The 24,109-nt window shown below is 38.8% G+C and overlaps 1 protein-coding gene across 1 annotated transcript in view; it reads left to right on the forward strand.

The window, feature by feature from the left end:
• The window catches only part of LOC140228451 (neural cell adhesion molecule 2-like), a 66,150-nt gene extending 53,193 nt beyond the window's left edge, over positions 1-12,957 (forward strand). The window contains exons 7-8 of the mRNA XM_072308667.1: positions 10,840-11,005; positions 12,897-12,957. Of these exons, the coding sequence (XP_072164768.1) occupies positions 10,840-11,005; positions 12,897-12,957 (227 nt within the window). The remainder of the gene's footprint in view (positions 1-10,839; positions 11,006-12,896) is intronic.
• The last annotated feature ends 11,152 nt before the right edge of the window (positions 12,958-24,109 follow it).

The following is a 24,109-nucleotide window of genomic DNA, read 5'->3' on the forward strand; positions in this document are numbered from 1 at the left end:
AAGTAACATTGTCAAATTTCACCAGTTTACGTGTTATCTCTATGGGAGTGCAGTTTTTCTGGAAATGAAAACTGACATGACTATCTTTATCGAGCACTAGCTCACTTATGATTTTAATATGTTGTAGGTGAGACTTTGGGCTATCGTTAGTGTGCCCTTCGTTTTTTCATACAATGTCGGAATCACGTCAAAAAACTTGGTTAAATTTAAAGCTTAACTTCGATGTATTTTCATATTTCTTTCTTTCTGTAACTTTCTTTGCAATAACTCAAGTAAAACAGCCCCTATCACCACCATATTTTGCACATGTTTAGTTCATGTCACGTACATTATTTCACGAAATAACAACTACTTGATCAGACACCATCTTGGGTATGTAAATTAGGGTCAAAGGTCATAAATGTTTTATCCTGTATCTTAGTGAATACATGTCCTATCTTTCCCATATTTTGCACACGTAAAGACCATGTTACAAGGATCATTTCACAAAATAACCAGTTTTGGCTCAGAGGCCATCTTGTCTGTGCAAAGTGGGGTCAAAGGTCATATGTACTTCTTCCTGTATCTTCGTTATGACGTGTTATCTCTATGGGAGGGAATTTTTCTAGATGTGAAAATTGACATGATTGTCTTTATCGACGACTAGCTCACTTACCCTTCGGTGAATTTCTTCCAGATTTTAGTATGTTGTAGCCAATTTAATACTCTTTAAGTTTTGTCAAATTTAACCAGTTTACGTGTTATCTCTATGGGAGGGAATTTTTCTGGAAATGAAAATTGACATGACGGTCTTTATTGAGCACTAGTTCACTTACTCTTCGGTGAATTTCTCCCAGATTTTAATATGTTGTAGCTGAGACTTTGGGCTATCGTCAGTGTTTTCTACAATTTTTCATACGACGCCGAGATCATGTCAAAAAACTTGGTTGAAATCAAACTTATCTTCGATGTATTGAGATATTTCTTTCTTTCTGCAACTTTCTTTGCAATAACTCAAGAAAAACAGCCCCTATCATCCCCATATTTTGCACATGTTTAGTTCATGTCACGTACATTATTTCATAAAATAACAACTACTTAATCAGACACCATCTTGGGTATGTAAATTAGGGTCAAATGTCATGAATGTTTCAACCTGTATCTTGGTGAATACATGTCCTATCTTTCCCATATTTTGCACACGCAAAGACCATGTTACAACAATCATTTCACAAAATAACCACTTTTTGCTCAGATGCCATCTTGGCTGTGCAAAGTTGAGTCAATGGTCAAATATACTTCATTCTGTATCTTCGTTATAGTGTATACCGAATTTGGTACCAAAGATGGCAGACCTGACTCTCTTTTCTAAATGAGAATCCAATTATCACACGGCCAATGTCTCTAAACAAGGATGAAACCTATATGGTCATGCCTATTGCGATCAGGACTCGAATCATTGATTAAAAAAAAAAAAAATCGGATCACCTTATTTGTCAGTCTTGACAAATTCTGAGTCTAGCTAGGTGATCCGAGTATCCTCTCGGATCACCTTTTGTTTCTGTACGGATTCTTTCTTTAGTCTTCTTTATTTCTTTCTCCTCAAAAGTTGTGCAGAGGTTAGCTCAGAAAGTGCATTGCCTCTCAATGTCAAACTTAAACCATATATGTATCATGTCGCAAAGACAACAAATCTTGTAAAATCATAGTGATCAGTGGACCGTGACGTCACTATGACGTCATTATATGAAAACACATTTTCATGCATATCTCATTAATGGAATGGAATGTTTCAATGAAATTTACGTCACATATATTTCAAGTCAAGTGGATTCTACTCATTTTCTCAAAGTTCATTTTTATCTCAAAACGCGCGCGTACGCGCGCGTTGAAATATTTGTATGCTCAAATCGAGCTCAAATTTTTTTTGCACACGTTTCAGACCATTTGGAGCATTTTTTGAAAAATTGAAAAAATTGGACGGACGCGTACGCGCACGCACAGGTAATATGAAATAGAAATTTTCCATTTTTTCACACGGATCGGATGTCCAAAATGTCAAGGATTATTTCTACCAAGTTTCAAGTCGATCCGACTCAATATGACGTCATACGGGCCCGTCAAATTCAAAATTCCGCGCGTGCGTCAATGGGGATACACAGTGCAACTATGCCAAAAAACCGCCAATTTTTAATCCGATTTTACTCGTCAGGATGGACGGTGACCCCCCATTTTCTTGACACATTCTGAAAGCTGATGAATTGTACATGTCATTTCATGGGTTGGCTATGCTGACAAAATGATTAAAAGATATCAAATTTCTTAATAAAGTAAAAAAAAGTAAATTTTCAAAATGACGTCATCAAATTTTAAGTTTACTCGAGCGTATCTCACCTATCCTTTGCCAATTTTCACCCAAATTTCAATATGTTGTAGCTTATGAAATGTTCTTTCATAAATGTGCAAACATAATTTTGATTGGATGACGTCATCACCTCGTAAAAATGGATTGAAAGTAACCTTGTCAAATTTGACCAGTTTACGTGTAATCTCTATGGGAGTGCAGTTTTTATGGAAATGAAAATGGACATTCCTATCTTTATCGAGCACTAGCTCACTTATGCTTCGGTGAATTTCTCCAAGATTTTGATATGTTGTAGTTGAGACTTTGGGTTATCGTGCATGTGCCCTTTGTTTTTTCATACAATGTCGGGATCACGTCAAAAAACTTACTTCAAATTAAAGTTTATCTTCGATGTATTGAAATACTTCTTTCTTTTTGCAACTTTATGTGCAATAACTCAAGAAAAACATACCCTATCACCACCATATTTTGCACATGTTTAGTTCATGTCACGAACATTATTTCATAAAATAACAACTACTTGATCAGACGCCATCTTGGGTATGTAAATTAGGGTCAAAGGTCATAGATGTTTCATCCTGTATCTTGGTGAATATATGTCCTATCTTTCCCATATTTTGCACACGAAAAGACCATGTTACAAGGATCATTTCATAAAATAACCACTTTTTGCTCAGATGCCATCTTGTCTGTGCAAAGTGGGGTCAAAGGTCATATGTACTTCTTTTTCTATCTTCGCTGTGACGTGTTATCTCTATGGGAGGGAATTTTTTAGATGTGAAAATTGACATGACTCTCTTTATCGAGCACTATCTTACTTATCCTTTGGTGAATTTCTCTCAGATTTTAATATGTTGTAGCTGAGACTTTGCACTATCACGACTCGAATCATTGTTAAAAAAAGAAAATCGGATCACCTTAATTTGTCAGTGATGACAAATTACAATCTCTAGTTAACAGTTACTGTGGTATCAGAAAAGACAAATTCCTATGTTCTAGACTGCATTTCAGCCCTCAAAGAACGTTTTCTTAGAGCTAATGAAGTAGCAAAGGAACATTTAGAATATTCGCAACAGACAATGGATGAGTGCTTTGACCAGAAGGCAAAGAGTCGCTGTTTGAGGTTGGAGATTAAAATCTTGGTTCTGTTGCCTTAGCCAGGAGAGACATCGAAGTGTTGAAAGTAATAGGTTCAGTGGTCAGTCTTTATACTGGATAGAAAGCTTGGGGAGGAGAATTAAGTGGTGAGAATGCCTAACCATAAAAAAATGAGTGTGTCATTTCAGCATGTTTAAGTAAAATCGCACGTGCAGAAGACCTAGGTGCAGTTGTGAAGGACAATGTCAATGCGATGCTGTGAAAGGCTGAGACGTTGATTCTCATGCTGTGCACACGAGTGTCTTCGGTGCAAGTGAAGTGAATAATGTCCATGATGAGGTAGAAGTTGATCATGATTCTCATGATTTTCAGAATGTGAATTTCATATCAGGAATCATTCCATGGAGCTTGTAGCTCCATGATGACTCCGAGAGTTGGGAATTCAAAAGCACTGAGAAAAAAAAAATAAGAATTTCTGCTCACTCATTGTCCGCTTCAATGAGGCAAGATGTCGTTGATATTTTCCAGTAATATCCTCAGGTTTGCCGCGATGAATTGGGTTATGCCAATATAGTTCGAGCAACTGTAGATTTCCCCGCGCCGTCATTGAAACGTGAGCTTCTACGTTTCCTTCGAACTTGTAGAATGTGTGTATTCTATTGAAGGTTTGTGTCCAGCCTCAGTCACTTGGTGGTAGCATTGACAGACTTTTGACAAAGCTCCGATAGTTGGCGAACTGTCAGATTGCCTTCCTGAAGCTGAAGGCCGTCCTGATGAATGACCCCATGCTCATCTCACGAATCTTCGAGAAGGGCTACAAATGCTAACTATAAACCGATGAGTGGGAGCCATGCTGCGACATCGAACACTGCAAACCCTCTCTTTCTTCTCCAAGAAACTGAATCGTCCTCCACAAAAGTATTGTACGCCGGAAAGGGAGTGTCTCAGTGTCGCCCTAGAAGCTCAACACTTCGAAGCTTTCTCTGACACCGGAAGAGACATAGTGGTCTACACTGACCATAGCCCGCTGATGTTCTCGGATTGCCTAAACCACAAAACTTGCTTATCTTCTGTTTGAGTTTGATCCTCCAGGATTACCCTTTGAAAATAAAAATTGATTGTGCACAAAGCAGGAAGGGATAACAGATTAGCTAACACTTTGTTTCGACCTTGAATGTGGGCATGCACTGGTAATTTTGCCGAACACATGCCGAATTAAAACGATCTTACATCTAGAGCAAAATTTCAAACAAGACTCAAACATACATGAAAACTGATGTCATTGTGGATATGAATGTGATCATTTGCAATTGTGTACGTGCCATACAGCTTCTTCGTTCCCAAAGGAAGAGCTGAAAGGGAAGAAGTTGCATATAATGAATCATGTTTGTTTCAACGGGGAAACGATAATGATAAGTGGTGTTAAATCGTGTTCCAGAATCGGTCACATCTGCGTAAATGACAAGTGCACAGTGTGTTGGCTTTATGATGAAAGATATCACGTTATAAATTTCATGATTTGTGTACTAGTCGAATGAGGGTACCAAGTATTGTGGGTTATTTTTGAATCACAGAAAAACAACAAAACCCCCCCCCAAAAAAAAAAACAAAACTAGAGATTGTAATTTGTCATTACTGACAAATTAAGGTGATCCGATTTTTTTTAATCAATGATTCGAGTCCTGATCGCAATAGGCATGACCATACAGGTTTCATCTTTTTTTAGAGACTTTGGCCGTGTGATTTTTGGATTCTCATTAATAGAAAAGGGAGTCATATCTGCCATCTTTGGTACCAAAGTCTGTAGGCCTATACACTAGATAACGAAGATACAGCAACAAATATATATGACCTTTGACCCATCTTTACACTCCCCACTGAGATGGCATGTGAGGAAAAAGTGGTTATTTTGTGAAATGATTCTTGCGACATCATCTATACGTGTGCAATATATGGGAAAGATAGGACAGGTAATCACCAAGATACAGAATGAAACATTTATGACCTTTGACCCTAATTTACATACCCAAGATGGCGTCTGATCAAGTAGTTGTTATTTTATGAAATAATTTACGTGACATGAACTAAACATGTGCAAAATATAGGGGTGATAGGCGCTGTTTTATTTGAGTTATTGCAAAGAAAGTTGTAGAAAGAAAGAAATATCTCGATATAATACATCGAAGATAAGCTTTAATTTCAGCCAAAATTTTTAACGTCTTCCTGACATCACATGAAAAAATGAAGGAAATCAAACGATAGCTCAAAGTCTCAGCTACAACATATTAAAATCTGGGAGAGATTCACCGAAGGGTAAGTGAGCTAGTGCTCGATAAAGACAATCATGTCAATTTTCACATCTAGAAAAATTCCCTCCCATAGAGATAACACGTCATCACGAAGATAAAGAAAGAAGTACATATGACCTTTGACCCCACTTTGCACAGACAAGATGGCATCTGAGCAAAAAGTGGTTATTTTGTGAAATGATCCTTGTAACATGGTCTTTGCGTGTGCAAAATATGGGAAAGATAGAACATGTATTCACAAAGATACAGGATGAAACATTTATGACCTTTGACCCTAATTTACATACCCAAGATGGCGTCCGATCAAGTAGTTGTTATTTTATAAAATAATGTACGTGACATGAACTAAACATGTGCAAAATATGGGGGTGATAGGGGCTGTTTTACTTGAGTTATTGCAAAGAAAGTTGCAGAAAGAAAGAAATATGAAAATACATCGAAGTTAAGCTTTAAATTTAACCAAGTTTTTTGACGTAATTCCGACATTGAAAGAAAAAACGAAGGGCACACTAACGATAGCCCAAAGTCTCACCTACAACATATTAAAATCTGGGAGAAATTCACCAAAGCATAAGTGAGCTAGTGCTCGATAAAGATAGTCATGTCAGTTTTCATTTCCAGAAAAACTGCACTCCCATAGAGATTAAACGTAAACTGGTCAAATTTGAGAAGATTACATTCAATACATTTTTACGAGGTGATGACGTCATTCAATCAAAATGTGGTTATTATATTAATGAAAGAAAATTTAATAAGCTACAACATACTGAAATCTGGGTAAAAATTGGCAAAGGATTAGTGAGATACGCTCGAGTGAACTTGACATTTGATGATGTCATTTTGAAAATTTACTTTTTTTAAAGTTATTAAGAAATTTGATATCTTTAAATCATTTTTCTAGCATTGCCAAACCATGAAATGATATGTACAAGTCATCAGCCTTCTGAATATGTAAAGAAAATGGGGGGTCACCGTCCATCCTGACGAGTAAAATTGGATTTAAAATTGGCGGTTTTTTTTGCATTGTTGCACTGTACATCGCCATTGACGCGGAATTTCAACTTTGACGGGCCCGTATGACGTCATATTGAGTCGGATTGACTTGAAATTTGGTATAAGTATTCCTTGACATTTCAGACATCCGATCCGTTTGAAAAAACGGGAAATTTCTATTGTATATGAGCTATGCGTGCGTATATGTGCGCGCGCGTACGCGTCCGTCCAATTTTTTCAATTTTTCAAAAAATACTCCAAATGGTCTGAAACGTGTGTAAAAAAATTTTGAGCTCGATTGGAGTATCAAAATATTTCAACGCGCGCGTACGCGCGCGTCTTAGGGTAGATATGAATTTTAAGAATGTGCGTAGAATCCGCTTGACTTGAAATATGTGTGACGTGAATTTCATTGAAGAATTTCATTCCATTAATGAGATATGAATGAAAATGTGTTTTCATATAATGACGTCATCGTGACGTCACGGTCGACTGATCACTATGACACATTAGATCTGTCATCTTTGCGACATGATACATACATGGTATGAGTTTGAAATTGATAGGCAGAGGACTTTCTGAGCTAACCTCTTCACAACTTTTGCGGAGAAATAAAGAAGAAAAACAAAGAACTAGAGATTGCAATTTGTCATCACTGAGAAATTAAGGTGATCCGATTTTTTTTAATCAATGATTCAAGTCCTGATCGCAATAGGCATGACCATGCAGGTTTCATCTGTGTTCAGAGACATTGGCCGTGTGATGTTTGGATTCTCATTTAGAAAAGGGAGTCATATCTGCGATCGTTGGTACCAAATCTGTATACACTATAACGAAGATACAGCAACGAGTACATATGACCTTTGACCCCACTTTGCACAACCTACAAGTGTAGATGGCATCTGAGCAAAAAGTGGTTATTTTATGAAATGATTCTTGTAACATGATCTTTGCGTGTGCAAAATATGGGAAAGATAAGACATGTATTCACCAAGATACAGGATGAAACATTTGTGACCTTTGACCCTAATTTAAATACCCAAGATATTGTCGGATCAAGTAGTTGTTATTTTATGAAATAATGTACGTGACATGAACTAAACATGTGCAAAATATGGGGGTGATAGGGGCTTTTTTTTTCTTGAGTTATTGCAAAGAAAGTTGCAGAAACATAGAAATATCTCAATACATCGAAGATAAGCTTTAATTTCAACCAAGTATTTTAACATGATTCCGACATTATATGAAAAAAAACAAAGGGCACTTAAAGATAGCGCAAAGTCTCAGTTACAACATATTAAAATCTGAGAAAAATTCACCGAAGGGTAAGTGAGCTAGTGCTCGATAAAGACAATCATGTCAATTTTCACATCTAGCAAAATTCCCTCCCATAGACATAACACGTCATAACGAAGAAACTGAAAGAAGTACATATGACCTTTTGACCCCTCTTTGCACAGACAAGATGGCCTCTGAGCCAAAAATGGTTATTTTGTGAAATGATCCTTGTAACATGGTCTTTACGTGTGCAAAATATGGGAAAGATAGGACATGTATTCACAAAGATACAGGATGAAACATTTATGACCTTTGACCCTAATTTACATACCCAAGATGGTGTCTGATCAAGTAGTTGTCATTTTGTGAAATTATGTACGTGACATGAACTAAACATGTGCAAAATATGGTGTTGATAGGGTATGTTTTTCTTGAGTTATTGCAAAGAAAGTTGCAGAAAGGAAGAAATATTTCAATACATCGAAGATAAACTTTAATTTCAAGTAAGTTTTTGGACGTGATGCTGACAACGTATGAAAAAACGAAGGGCACACTAACGATAGCCCAAAGTCTCAGCTACAACATACTAAAATATGGGAGAAATTCACCGAAGCATAAGTGAGCTAGTGCTCGATAAAGATAGTCATGTCAGTTTTCATTTCCAGAAAAACTCCACTCCCATAGAGATAACACGTAAACTGGTCAAATTTGACAATGTTACTTTAATCCCTTTTTACGAGGTGATGCCGTCATCCAATCAAAATGTTGTTATTATGTGACTGAAAGACCATTTAATAAGCTACAACATACTGAAAACTGGGTGAAAATTGGCAAAGGATAAGTGAGATACGCTCGAGTGAACTTGAAATTTGATGACGTCATTTTGAAAATTTACTTTTTTTACTTTATCAAGAAATTTAATATCTTTTAATCATTTTGCCAGCATTGCGGCCCCATGAAATGACATGTACAACTCATCAGCTTTCAAAATACGTAAATCAGTACAGATACAATAGGTGATCCGAGAGGACTCTCGGATCACCTAACTAGAAATATTACTTAAGGTGATTAATACCCCCGCCCCGTGACGACAGTCTTACCCAAGGAATGGTCTTTCCTTGATCTTCTGCCATTTAAATGCCGTTACCATGGCAACGCAGCTTCCGACACGTCCGAAAAATATGTCTTGCACATCTTCCCACCAAGACTATTGTGTGTGCCACATTTCATAAGCTTTTGTCAAAAACTGAGGAAGTAGTTCAATCCACAAGATCTTTCCTTGATCTTCCACCATTAATATGCCGTTACCATGGCAACGCAGCTTCCGACATGTCCAAAAAATATGTCTTGCACATCTTCCCACCAAGACCAATGTGTGTGCCACATTTCATGAGCTTCAGTCGAATACAGAGGAAGTAGTTCAATCCGCAAGATCTTTCCTTGATCTTCTGCCATTTATATGCCGTTACCATGGAAACGCAGCTTCCGACACGTCCGAAAAATATGTCTTCCACATCTTCCCACCAAGATCAAGGTGTGTGCCACATTTCATAAGCTTTGGTCAAAAAACTGAGGAAGTAGTTAAATCCGCAAGATCTTTCCTTGATCTTCTGCCATTAATATGCCGTTACCATGGCAACGTACTTTCGGGTACTGTCAAAAAATGCGTCTTGCACATCTACAACCAAAGGCACACATCTGTACCAAGTTTCATGGAAATTGGGCAAAAACTGAGGAAGTAGTTTGCAACACAAAATTTTCCATCATTTTGGCTCATAATATGTGAGCTGTTACCATGGCAACATACTTTTTGTCACTGTCAAGAAATGTGTCATGCTGACCTATATCCTAAGACAAACATTCAATATGAATTCCATGAGAATTGAAAGAACACTGATGAAGCAGTTTTCCCATGAAGCATTTTGCCCTATATTTTACCAATAACATGCCGTTACCATGGCAACGCACTTTTCGCCACTGCGATAATATGTGTCTTGCACATTAACATATTCAGATGAACATCTGTACCTAATTTCATAAAAATTGATCAAAAACTGTGGGAGGAGTTCGCGACGCAAGATTTGTACCCATTTTTGCCCATAATATGCCGTTACCATGGCAACGTACTTTGGGGTACTGTCAAAAAATACGTCTTGCACATCTACAACCCAAGGAACACATCTGTGCCAAGTTTTATGGGAATCGGTTGAAAACTGAGGAAGTAGTTCGCGACGCAAGATTTGCAACGGACCAACCGCCCGACCGACCGCCCGACCGCCCGACCGTCCGCTGATTCCTATATACCCCCTTCAAACTTCGTTTGGCGGGGCTATAAAAAATGTGGTGTACAAGATTATGCTGATGTCGGTGAAGTGTATTTCAATAGAAATAACATTAGAAACCGCATAGGTCAAAAACATGAGTGAGTCAGGTTTTTGTGTATATTGATATCATTATGGATTGCATATAGCAATGACAGAAAAGGTGTAGCAAAACAAACACTTATACTTAAAATGATTTTGATAGCTACACAACTACGATTGATTTGCAAGGAATTAGTGTTGAGGTATGAACATGTATATTTGTTACAAATTCGCGAATGTGATCGGGGTCAAACCCTACAGACAGAACCTCAGCTAATTCACTTTGAGAACAATTCAGATTGTGATCCTGGATTTATATTGTCATTTTTCCAACGTGATACTTTTAACTTGACCCAAAACGTTCGATTCCGCCTTAGCAGTCTAGCCTTGAATGTGTAGGTCATAATGACATTTTGGTTCATGTCCCATACCTTTGATTCTACGTTTGTTGCAGAGAAGAAACATGAACAGCTGGGTAGCTTCCTGCGGGGAAACGTACTTCCCGATCTCGCTACACCGGGCAAGAGATCAGCAAAACAGGATTCGAATTGTGAAACCGAACTCCATAATCTACGAAGGCGTTTGCACTCGACCAAACACGAAGTGCAGAGGAGTCTGTGGTAAGTTCTTTTGGCATTGTATGCCGAAACTGTATTTCTTTTTGACATTCTTGCAGGAAGCAACGACATGTATTATATAATCATATTGCATATATATATATATATATATATATATGTGTGTGTGTGTGTGTGTGTGTGTGTGTGCGTGTGCGTGCGTGCGTGCGTGCGTGCGTGATATTGGTTATACATGCCATCTATTAAAGAGATACTTGGAAGGAGCATAACATACTTCTTTGAATCACCAACACTCCAAGGAAATTTATTTGTAATTTGAAGCATTTCGTATTTCCTTCGAAAGGAAATATCTTTTTCTTTATTGCTGACAAAAGTTCACAATTCTTATTACATGATATCCCTATTTCAAATTATATAAAATATGTGTTGTTTTAAGGGTTTTGAAGGATGCAAAGTTTGTTGCTCGAAAAGTAATTAATATCAACCAAAGAGGTTCTATATGTATATAATAGAGTAAGCGCTCACCATTCAGTGCGTACAAATGAAAACGGGGCCAATTGAACAGTGGCGCGCGCGCACGAAAGAGGTCGACTACCAGAAGCCCGAACCCGGAAGTGCCTATAGTAATACACGTAAAGTACAGCTTCGAAGATGGGGTTGGGTTGGAAAAATCATTCTAATTTTAAGGAAAATCAATATTTGTCCATATGCCTCCGGATTTTATAAGTGAGATACATTCTCAACACAGATTACGTGTTTTGATGAAAAAAGGACTGGCTGTAATGTGTCAAATATGTGCCTTAACATGAAGTCAAAATTGCCAAACAGGCATTCATGCATTCATACTACATTAAAGACTGCAGAAAGGTACAGTGTATACTCTTTGGTATGGGAGTACTGATTTCACATAATATACGTCACTTAGAAACATCAGACACACATACAACACACACTCCCACACGCATACAGCACACACTCCCACACACACACACACATCCACAACAAACACACACTCACAACAAACACACACATACGCACACACACGTACACACCAAACCACATTTTTTTTTCAAATTCCAACACACATACACACACACACACACACACACAAACACACAGTGTGTTTTGTGTGTGTGTGTGTAGGAATTTGAAAAAAAATGTGGTTTGGTGTGTACATGTGTGTGCGTATGTGTGTGGGTGTGTGAGTGTGTGTTTGCTGTGGGTGTGTGTGTGTGTGTGTGTGTGTGGGAGTGTGTGCTGTATGCGTGTGGGAGTGTGTGTTGTATGTGTGTCTGATGTTTCTAAGTGACGTATATTATGTGAAATCAGTACTCCTATACCAAAGAGTATACACTGTACCTTTCTGCAGTCATTATGTAGTATGAATGCATGAATGCCTGTTTGGCAATTTTGGCTTCATGTTAAGGCACATATTTGACACATTAGAGCAAGTCCTTTTTTCATCAAAACGCGTATACTGTGTTGAGAATATATCTGTCTTATAAAATCCGGAGGCATATGAACAAATATTGATTTTCCTTAAAATTAGCATGATTTTTCCAACCCAACCCCATCTTCGAAACTGTACTTTACGTGTATTACTATAGGCACTTCCGGGTTCAGTCTTCTGGTAGTCGACCTCTTTGAAAATGGCGGCGGGTCGTTCAATTGGCCCCGCTTCTGTATGCGAGCGCGCGCTCTATTATATATAGAACCTCTTTGATAATTATCAACCTTTTATTTCCCTATCGAAATGTTATGTACGCTACATTACGCACAAATCCACACACATACACACACACACTCACACACACACACACATGCATGTTCCATCTTGCATCTAAAGAAAGTCGGACATCTGCCTGCAATCAATAGGTCGTCATAAACATAGTATGTAATTTTTATACAATTCATGTCGTTGTTCTTGTTGCTACAGGTTCACACTCTACATGTCAGCAACGTATTGGATGGGCGTTATATCCAGTGGAATCCTTTAACAATGACGGCCAGTATGAGAACGTCTTTATCAAGTACAATCGTTCATGCCGATGCGCAGTTTCAACGAGTCGTCACCGCGTCTAAAGCCGTAGCTTTATTAAGCGTAGCAATCTCGTTTTGAAGCCGATTATAACACTTATATGACAAGGCTACCAGTGTAAACACTTAAACCTCTGTATTTCGTAGATAAAACAACTATGATATTTACAATGCCTAGCTGTATATACTGCAACCTTTTCTGCGGCGTTTTCTCCCAAGAATGTCCATGTTGGCCTACTGTTTGAATCAAAATAATAATCATGAATTAATCATTTTTGTATCAAGTAAACAAACTGTACACTGTCATCTAACATCATATTCGTTCATACATACTTTTTTTTTTTTATTTCGATTTCTGGATATCATATTTTCCTTCGGAATGCCTGTAGGGCCTACAGTTGTTGTTGTGTTTTTTCTTGTGTGTGTTTTTTTTTACAGGTCTCTGCTTAGCTTCAATACTTTTTTATCATTAAGCTTTGCGTTCTAAGCGTTCTTCTAAAAGGCCTCAGTTCTCTTCAAAAGAACTGACCAGAACATGACAAAAAGTCTGAGGGAATTTGTGCATTCGTTCATATCCCAATATAATGGCAGTTATGTCGCAATAGGATAATAGTGTTAGCTTATATGCTTTTATCGTTCTTTTTGATTGTTGATTTTGGTTTGATTTGTTTCCACATTCAATCAAATACAAATTGAATATAAATTTCAAAAGCGCAAAAACATAGAATAACAAGTGCAGTGATATAAACAATAATATAATAGTACACAAATAGATGCACATAGAAACATAAAACAAATAAACAGTAGTTTTCAGTGGATAACAGAGATAATTGAATACAGGAGACCGCCATCGTGAGCGATTAAGCTTGAAATAGATGGGCCTCATAAAAGACTATACGGCGACACAACTTTTTTTGGAGGAAATTAAGTGATCAGGTGGGTGCAGTGCAGGTGCAGGCGTGGGTGCAAAATGCAGTTGAAGGAAGAAAATAGAGACTGAATAAAAATAACAATAATTCACCAAAATAGATGTTATCTTAACGTAGTGAGTGGGGAGCATGACTATATCAATAAATACCGCTTAAATGAAGTTTTCAAAGAATAGACAGTTGAGCAAGACTTTATGTTGTCCGAACGATTATTCCAAATATCCTGATCTGATAGATTTGTGTTCTTTTCTTGCTTATGCTTCAACATTCTTTCTTGCATTGACATTTGTCTCTGCTTGTCAATCTCATCTCAAGACTTTTTTTTAACATCAATCATTTCTGGGATCTCAATTCCTTAATCATAATTCATATTTAAATGTAATAATCCATCGTAATAAAATCTACATAATTATCAAAACAAGACAAAACTGTTCGCCTGACAAAGCTATGTGACTTTTTTTTTTCAGCTGATTTCATTGTTGTGATATCAACATTTAGAATACTTTACATTACGATCTACGCATGTCTTACGCACGTTCCTATTAAATCTAGGTTTCGATAATGTTTATAGGAAATGAAAAGGAGAATGAATACAAACTTGATCAATTTCTGATAGTGATTGTTGGATGACACGTTGGAAGAAAATAGACGTATATTATGACTCATTGATACGCTTAAAAGTTAATCATTCCATAATCACTTCCTCATGCATATTTTCAGAAGCAGATAATATTCTTCCCTTTTATGTGAACATGTGAAGTTGCTTAAAAAAAGCTCTGAAGACATATTTTTCCTTTGCATATATGACATGTGCGTTTTGTGTACCGGTATATAAATTATGTACATAAGCAAATTGCCTTAGTTCACCTATAGTGCTATTGTGTGATTGTTTAATACCTCCGCCAGCGGGTGAAATCAAAGGTGGATATCATGCTTTCTGTTCCTGTTGCTTTGTCTGTATGTTTGTCTGTTTGTGTACAAGATAACTCAAGAACTAATGAACGTATTTTAGCAAAATGTGCAGGGTATGTTAAAATGAGGTATTAAAGAAAGGAACGATTGAATTTAGGGTCATGAAGTCAAAGGTCAAAGGTCACACAGTCATTCTCCTATAATAACTCAAGAACCGGATTTCTAACAAACTTACTAGGTGTGTTTGTGATGAAGTAGTAAAGAAATAATCAAATTGAAGGGTCATGGGGTCAAAGGTTAAAGGTCATAGACTCACAATGGATATAGAATAAGCTAAATATTTCAATTACCCAAGTACGGATGATCAGATTTCTCGTCAAATTCGCGGACTTTGTTTATAATAATGTAAGAACCCCCCCCCCCCCACACCTTTTTGGGGTAATGAGGCCTACGGTCACAGGTCATAGGGGTTATGAAAGACATAACATTATCTTCGTTTCCAATAGCTCAAGAACGTATATCGGATTTTCACCAAATTTGCAAGCTGTGTTCATCATGAAGTAAGAAAGAAACACTCGAGTTTAGGCTTATGAGGTCAAAGGTCATTTGGGTCATAAGAGACATAAGATAAGCATAAACTTGCAATATCTCAACAATAGATAATTAGATTTTAACCAAATGTGTAGTGTATGTCCCTATTCATTTATGTTTATGTTGAAGATACTGCCTGCAAACTGATGATATTTGATGGAGGTCTGCTCTCTCGGAGTGCTCCACTAGTGTTTTTTCTTTTTCTTTTTAGTTATCATTCTAAATTTTCTTCATAAGTAGGCCTACTTCCTTTCTGTACTTTTGTAAGCACTCTATAGCCTATTTTCAGACACCCTCACATTTTAATGATATAATAACAGTAACGACGTTAAGTGCTTTATTAAGCCCCACCTTCCCCATACAGTCGGGATCTTCGACATGCAGCCGCTCCGAGTAAATATTTATGATCTCACATCGCCACCTTCATAATGGTTATTTTTCAGCACTCGGTATCATATTTATTATGTATGATAACGACCAATATAATCGCCAACATCTATACTTATATGTTTGTTTGTTTGTTTGTTTGTTTGTTTTTTAATTAATTATACCAATATCCAATGACGGGGCGTGTTTTGTGTTTGTAAGGTGCTTGCAGTTATAGTCTCCTTTTTTATTTTGTGTCTGTGTGTATGTGTTTGGGGTTGTCTATCGATCGTCTTATTAGTGTCTTATAAAGAGATTTATTTCATACAAGCGAGGTATACTAAAGGGATAGTATAGTTTTGGTTGACATGGGGGATTCAAATTGTAACTTTTTTGCAAGATAATTAGAAATCACCTGTGGAATTTAAAAAGGATACAATTCTAAAATAAATTCAAAGTGTACTGTATTAAAAACGGCTTAAATGGCCGATATATCCAAAAATATAGTAAAACATCGGGCCAAATAAATGGTGGGTCCAACGATTTATTAGGATCCCTTTGTTTTGAATATCTCAGCCACTTCAAAACCATTTTTCATCGAATAAACTTTGAATTCCTCGTAAAATTACGTGCTCTTTCATATTTCATAAGAAGTTTCCATTATCTCACAAAAATGTTGGAAACCTGACGCCCCATCTCAGCCAATACTATACCATCCCTTTGATTTTGAATGCCTTCCCTTTATTTTAAGATGGTGACCGCGATCCCCCCCCCCCTAAAAAAAGAGAAATTATATGTTTAAAGAAAGTGAAATGCATGCAAACTGACAACTCGGGTTTTTTTTTTTTCACTTCTAACAATGGGTACCGTAACTTGAACATCCAAACAGTACACCTAAATTTATGTGTCCAAAATCGGGTTTTACACAAAAAGTTGCAGTTTCTTTTGGTAATACGTGATACAACTAATAGTGTCATGGCAAAGGCTATCATAATGGATTGTAAAACCCAATTTACTTAACTTCACGAGAGCTAGAAATAATACAAAGCACTGGCTTACATTTTGTCAGTTCATCCTCCCATAACGTCGCGAATTCCATGTGTTACCATCTCACAAAAAAAGTGGAGAACTGCATTCATCTTCGCATTGAATTCATGCTAAAATAATTTCTAACCTAATGACTGATCGGTAGGACAATAATAATAATAATAATAATACATTACATTTGTAATGCGCTTAATACAATGTTTCTAAGCGCACAGGGAAGAGACGACAGGAAAGATGAAAAATGAGGGAAAACAGACAGGTCAAAACATGAGTAAGAATAACATGACATAAATCAAATGTGTACCAGTAATTAAACACATACAATAATTGAATTACACTCAACACATTAACTTAGGGAAGGAATCAATATAGGAAAAGATAAGTTTTAAGTAGTGCCTTAAATGATTCTACTGATGGGGCTTGTCGTATATGAATGGGTAAATTGTTCCAAAGCTTGGGTGCAATAACTGCGAATGAGCGATCTCCGTAGCGTGTCTTAGATGGGCAGTAGCATGGGAGCGCAGACGTCTAGATGCAGAAGAAGTTGATGAGGATCGGAGAGAGATTAGGTTCTGTAGGTATGAAGGGGCTTGGTTATGGATAGCTTTGTAAACAAAGAGAAGAACTTTGAAGACAACACGTTCCTTTATTGGCAACCAATGAAGTGACTGAATGATTGGGGTAATGTGTTCAAACTTCTTGGAACGTGTGACTACTCTGGCGGCGGTGTTCTGGATGCGTTGAAGGGGTGCAATATGGGATTGGGGTAAACCGGCTAAGAGACTGTTACAATAATCAAGGTGAGATGACACGAATGCATGGATAAGCTTTTCTGTGGCAGAAGCGTCGAGATATATCTCGACGCTTCTGCCACAGAAAAGCTTATCCATGCATTCGTGTATACTTGCGGATCCTGTTAATCCTAGCTATCCCCCACGAAGCTGTCCTGCACTTGTTACGGATGTGCTGGGCAAAGGAGAGGTGCTTGTCAAAGGTTACACCAAGATCTCGGACACACTCAGACTTCTGCACACAACCCGTAGATAGGTCCAGGGGAGGAACATCGTCAAACCGCTGTCTGAATCTAGAAGATACATGCAACAATTCAGTCTTCGCTTCATTGAGCTTCAGGTTGTTGGCCGAGGACCAGGTCTAGACATCGTGTAAGCAATTTGTGAGTCTTCTAATGGCATCACTTCTGTCGATGACATCAGCTCTCATAACGAGGTTGTGGGGATCAATATGATGTAATATGATTTAGTAGGTTTGGTGCTGTTGTATTTCGATGTACTATGAGATACCTAGAGTATAAAAAATGAGTGTGTGATGTCAGATGAAACGTAACCAAAAGTATTGATCACTGACTTCAATAAATTCACACACACACACACCATTCACATGAATGTTTTCTCAAGGAATCTCAGTGCAGCTCAAAGTAAAAAAAAACAACAACTAAAATCCAAGGACTCCACATGCCCATTCACCCCACACTTTTGATCACGGGATTCACAGGTAGATTTCTAGGCTTTACACTAAATGTTACACCATGCAAATGAAGGCTTTGGAACTGGTCGGTATACTGTTCAAGATATCTGGCTTAAACCATTTTTATTTATGAGGCATCAGCCATCAAAAATAAATCCAGAGAAAACACAGCGTGTCTACAGAGTTCTTAAATTGTGGTTGACAAGTAAGCTGTGGCTCTGTTTATATAGCGGAAGGCCGCCGCTTAACCTTAAAACTGGTTGACAAGTGTACAGCTGTGGCACTGTTTATATAGCGGAAGGCCGCCGCTTAAACTGTAACATTAACGTACGTATGGTCTAATCACAATGGCCGACAAAACTGAGGCTAAAACAGTATAGACTAACGTTAGATAGCCTATCCTATGCCAGGATACAGACTGTAGGCCCTACACTACAGTACGTACGTTAACCAGCAGGGACTGTTACTTTTCTAGTAGGCAACAGCATAACTACAGGCACTGTTTATATAGCGGGAGGCCGCCGCTGTTTACAAACATGGATTGTAGTACATGGTTGTACCAAGTATAAATCTAAGGATAGCTAAGACCTAATAATAAAAGCTACCTGCTAGGATAGTCCAGCACTAGCACGGTAGTCGATATGTCGGTAGCAGTCCCGTCGACAGTTAGATCTGACAGCAACACAGCCACAGGCGCTAGAAATCATCCGTAGAATCTTGGAAGAAAACTCTGGCCGCTGACGATGAAACTATAGGAGGGTGGTATTCACTGTTCACTGATGTTCACTGCCGTGCTGGGCGCCGGCGTCGTCGAAAGAAACAGCTTGAAACCAAGAAGGGACCCTGCTGTGCACGAGTACTGCAATGATGGCAGGTTCAGACGTCAGTGTAGGGACCAATGCGAGGTTAGCTCCCCACGCCACGGAGATAGCCTAGCCTGATGTGATACTGCATACTGCTGTCAATGTCCAATTAGAAGTCTATGCAGCGCGTAGGCTAGGGCGATGTATGACTGATAAAAAAACCTTGGTAGATTCTAGCAGTAATCTAGCGTCACAGGAGTGCCTGCTACTCCGGGGTTGGAATTATCCAAAAATAATGCTCAGTCCAAAATATGAATCCACCATCAGAATCAGTATATAGGCAACTGTGCAGAACACAACTGTGGTCTACGTAGACCGATCGAGTAGCTGGTGACCTACAGTGAAGTAGCTAATCTCAAAGTCAATAAAAACTCATCACTGACAGTATCGTGTGCCCGAATCACAAGCACGTGCCAGATCTAAGCAGAATAGAGACACACTGGTGATCACTCTATGAAAGTTGCAGCAGGACTGGTTAAATTTTTGGGCCTGCAAACTTACCCTGCAAGCTCTGAATTGCCACAAAGTCAAAACTATTTTGATTGGCTAAAGAATACTGAATATATCACGTAACTTAAAATGATTGGCTGTCATAAAAATAATTATTCATTATTACCTCATTTGCATAAAAACCAGACATCACATGACATTGCAGACAGGAAGTGACCTGGGCATCCAGGGTACGTCTAGCCTGCAATGCCTGTAAGCAACCATCTACGGTAGATGTTGAAAAGCTATGTACACTTGTAACTGTGTATGTGTGTGTTAGAAAAAACCTACAGCAGTATGCACACTGCATAACACACTGTATATTACAACTGCAACAAAAATATGCACTGCATGCATATCCTCTTCATGCATTATCATAATAGATACTAGTAGACAAATGTTGAGCTACTACAAGGTAAAGTTGGGTATCATCCGCGTACATGGCATGCTGTATACCATGATGTGAACTGATTACATGACAAAGAGGGCCAGTGTAGAGTGTGAAGAGCAGAGGGCCCACAACTGACCCCTGTGGAACGCCCCAACGGAGAGGGAAGGATTGTGACAATGACCCTCTCACTGTAACTCTCTGAAGACGACCAGTGAGATAGGACTTTATCCACTCAAGCGCAGATCCCTTTATGCCGTAGCAGGATTCGAGCCGATTGAAAAGAGTTGTGCGGTCCAGGCAATCAAAAGCAGATGAAAAGTCTAAAAGGACTAGACAGGCTTCCAGTCCATTGTCAGCTGCTAGTAGAAGGTCATTGGCAACCTTTAACAAGGCTGTCTCAGTTGAGTAGGAATAAGTCATTGGACTCCAGATGAGACCTGAGCTGTATAGAAACGAACCTCTCCAATACCTTGCCAAGGAAAGGAAGGTTGGCAATGCGTCTGTAGTTCTTCAAATCGTTCCTGTCGAGAGATGACTTCTTCAAAAGGGGCGTGATAAGACAGGTCTTAAACGCTTCAGGAACTTCACCAGACGTAAGGAAGAGGTTAATTGTTGATGTAATGATAGGAAGAAGGTCGTTAATGCAAGCCTTTACGAGACATGATGGTACCGGATCCAGGCTACATGATTTAGGCTAGAGAGAGACAATGAGTTTCTTCACTTGACTTAAGGAGACTGGTGCAAATGCTGAAAGACATTTGTCCGTACCCGGTTGAGACACTCTAGTTGCTCTAGAAGAGAACTGTGGATTTGCTCGAGTTGTCTGAAATTGCGTCACAATACTGGCAATCCTATTATAAAAGTAGCTTCCAAATTCATTGGCCAATGCTACATCAGACCGGTGTTCAGGGAGGACATTTTCCTGGCTGGAAGGAGAAGTAAGTCTCTTGACAATGTGAAAAAGCTCTCTGGTGTCAGCTTCAGCAATCTCAGTAGTCAAATGCTTGGATTTGGCTTCATGGAGGGTATTGTAATAAGACAGACACTCTTTCTGATATAGTTGTTTGTCGATCGAGAGGCCAGAACTCAACATCCGTCGTTCTGCACGACGCCTGACTCTCTTGGCTTCTCTCAATTCTTCTGTGTACCAGGGAGCGGACGGTCGAACTGTGATAGTCTTTCTCATCAACGGGGCATGTTTGTTAATGAGCTGGATCAGAGTATCATTATACACATCGACTGCTTCAGAAGAGTCCTTTGGCATTGCCGTAGCTACAGAATTCTGAATGTCTTGTGTAAAAGGTGCAAAGTCGATGTTCCGAAGTTTCCTGTACTGCACAAGTTTCTTTGTGTTTGTGGGAGCGGCAAGGTTGACGTCAGCAACAATAGCCGAATGATCAGACGGAAGTCCAGGCAGAATGCGGACAGATGAGATGATATCGTCTATTCGTCTTGACAAGATAAGGTCCAACGTGTGGCCAGCCCGATGGGTCCGTCCATTCACATGTTGACAGAAACCCAGTGAGTCGATGGAGTTCATGAAGCTCATGGCCTGGGTGTCGTGCTCATCATCAATGTGAATGTTAAAATCACCTAGGATGAGGGGCATGTTGTCAGATATTGCCGCAGACTCAAGAAGAGTAAGAAACTCCTGCAGGAACATCCTGTATGTAAACTTGTTGCTTGCTGAAGGTGGAGGTCTGTATACTGCATAGCATCTCAAAACTGAAGCTGGGGAGAACCGGATCGTAACATCCATGAGCTCAAAAGTGGCATATTCAGCTTTACTGTTCAGAGTCACCTTGGAAGTGCGATACACAATGCAAATTCCACCTCCTTTTGAGCCAAAGCGAGGACAGTGCAGCAAATCATAATTAGGAAGTGTTGATTTAATATCACCAATGGCAAAGTCATCCCCCTGGTCACCTGTTAACCAAGATTCGGTCAGGACAAGGACATCAAGTTGTTTATCCAGTATCAAATCACATAAGCAAGTAGTCTTATTTGGAACGGGAATTCCAAAGACCGATATGTGAACAACGCCTCACGTTATTATTTAAATGAAATCGGATGGGAGGTTGTTGACCGATCTGACAATCAATTTGATCACGGGAACAATCATCACTCCGAACTGCTTTGACACAGCGAATAGCAACCTTTCTATCCGTGTGTCTGCTCCGGTTACCCCTTTTCCCGCGTCGTGTACGTCGCCTCCGAGCAATACCAAGTGAGGAGATGGTCTTCCATACCTGATAGGGGAGTCTATTGTGACTAGCATGAAGAAAGGGGGGCTGCAGTTTGTAGAGGGCACCTGCATCAAACTGAATTCTCCTTCTTGCACAAAGTCCAAACGACTGGCTATCTCCATCAAGCTTGTCTCCAGTTACTGGGCCGGGATTAGGGTCTACATCACCAGCTTGAAGAATCAAGAGTCGTAACGTAGCTGAGGAGTTAGCATAGTAAGGTGTTGGCTTTCCACCATATTTGTGATTTGAAGTCTCAGCAACCACAGGTACACTAAGTCGGATGCTCCATTCACAAAGCACAACACCACAATCACAAAAGCCAAGTGCAGCCAACACAAGGAGTGTCCACTTCAGTAGATCCATTGTTATTGCAGCTGGTATTGTTACAGACAATTGGAGGATCACAGCTGGGAGTTTGGCATGGCAGACTTGGCATGAGTGAGTGAATCACTATACATATACTAGCATGTACATGTAATGGCTACCACTGCTGGATCCATGGAGAGTCTGATACAGAAAATCGAACTGCAATATCTTCCAAACCAATTCACCAATAAATGCGTATGTTGTCCTCCTGGATCCTGATATGTCAAACTGATAACTGGTGCATAAAGTACGAAGAAACAACACACAAATACGTAGAAATTAGACACAAGATGGGAGCTCAGCGTGAGGAGCTGCTGCAAGAGCGCTGCACCCTATAAGATACAAGTCGATTACATTCCACTCTTCACAGTGAAGCTTATTAAAAGAGATGTTACATTCAATTTGAAATCTGCTTGTTGAATATATTTGATTGTTTATTTGTTTAAAAGCATGTGTGATTTTTTTCCCTGCTTGAGACATGTTAGAGTCGCAGAATATGGTTATTATTTCAAATAATGAATGTACTGTATTACCCTGACACTGACGAAGAAATGAAGGAGTGGGAGGGGCGAACTCATCCTCCAGAGGAGAAAATACCTCTACTTTCATCGTTAGTATACATATACGACTGAAATTATAAATTACGACGACATTCTACGTCGCCGATAAAAGTTTATATGGAATTGCGTGTGTTTGTGTGTGCCTGTTTACATGACAAGCTGTGTGTGTTCGTATGTGTTTATGTGTCCAAAGAGAGTATGAGTAGGCCTATGCTGGCATCCCCTTTTCAAAGCGAACATGCCTCTACTGAATTGTTATGATGATGATGAATTTTAGACTACCGATAAACGTGAGGCTATAAGGCGACGATAATAGGGGTGAGAGCGAATAAGATGGGCAGTTAAACAGTAATTTCAAAGGTTCTATGTACTTGACCTCAATACACACACTCACACATATGCGCACACGTATCAACGAACGCAAAAGACATTAATTACAACACCATATTTTGTCATAACAAGAATTTTACGCTATTTTCGGAATATTAAGAGCCTTATTTCATTTTCGGATTTACGAACCTTCATTTTCGGACTAAAGAACCTTATTTCATTTTCGGATTAACGAAACTTCGGAATAACGAACCTTATTTTATTTTCGGATCAACGAACCTTCGGAATAACGAGCCTTATTTCATTTTCGGATTAACGAACCTTCGGAATAACGAGCCTTATTTCAGTTTCGGATCAATGAACCTTCGGAATTGCGAACCCTCTTACATTTTCGGATTAACGAACCTCATTTCGTTTTCGGATTAACGAACCTTCGGAATAACGAACCTTATTTCATTTTCGGATCAACGAACCTTCGGAATAACGAACCTTATATCATATTTGGATTAAAGAACCTTCGGAATAACGAATCTTATT

Source organism: Diadema setosum, chromosome 5 (genome assembly GCF_964275005.1).
Source record: "Diadema setosum chromosome 5, eeDiaSeto1, whole genome shotgun sequence".
In the NCBI taxonomy this organism is placed as follows: domain Eukaryota; kingdom Metazoa; phylum Echinodermata; class Echinoidea; order Diadematoida; family Diadematidae; genus Diadema; species Diadema setosum.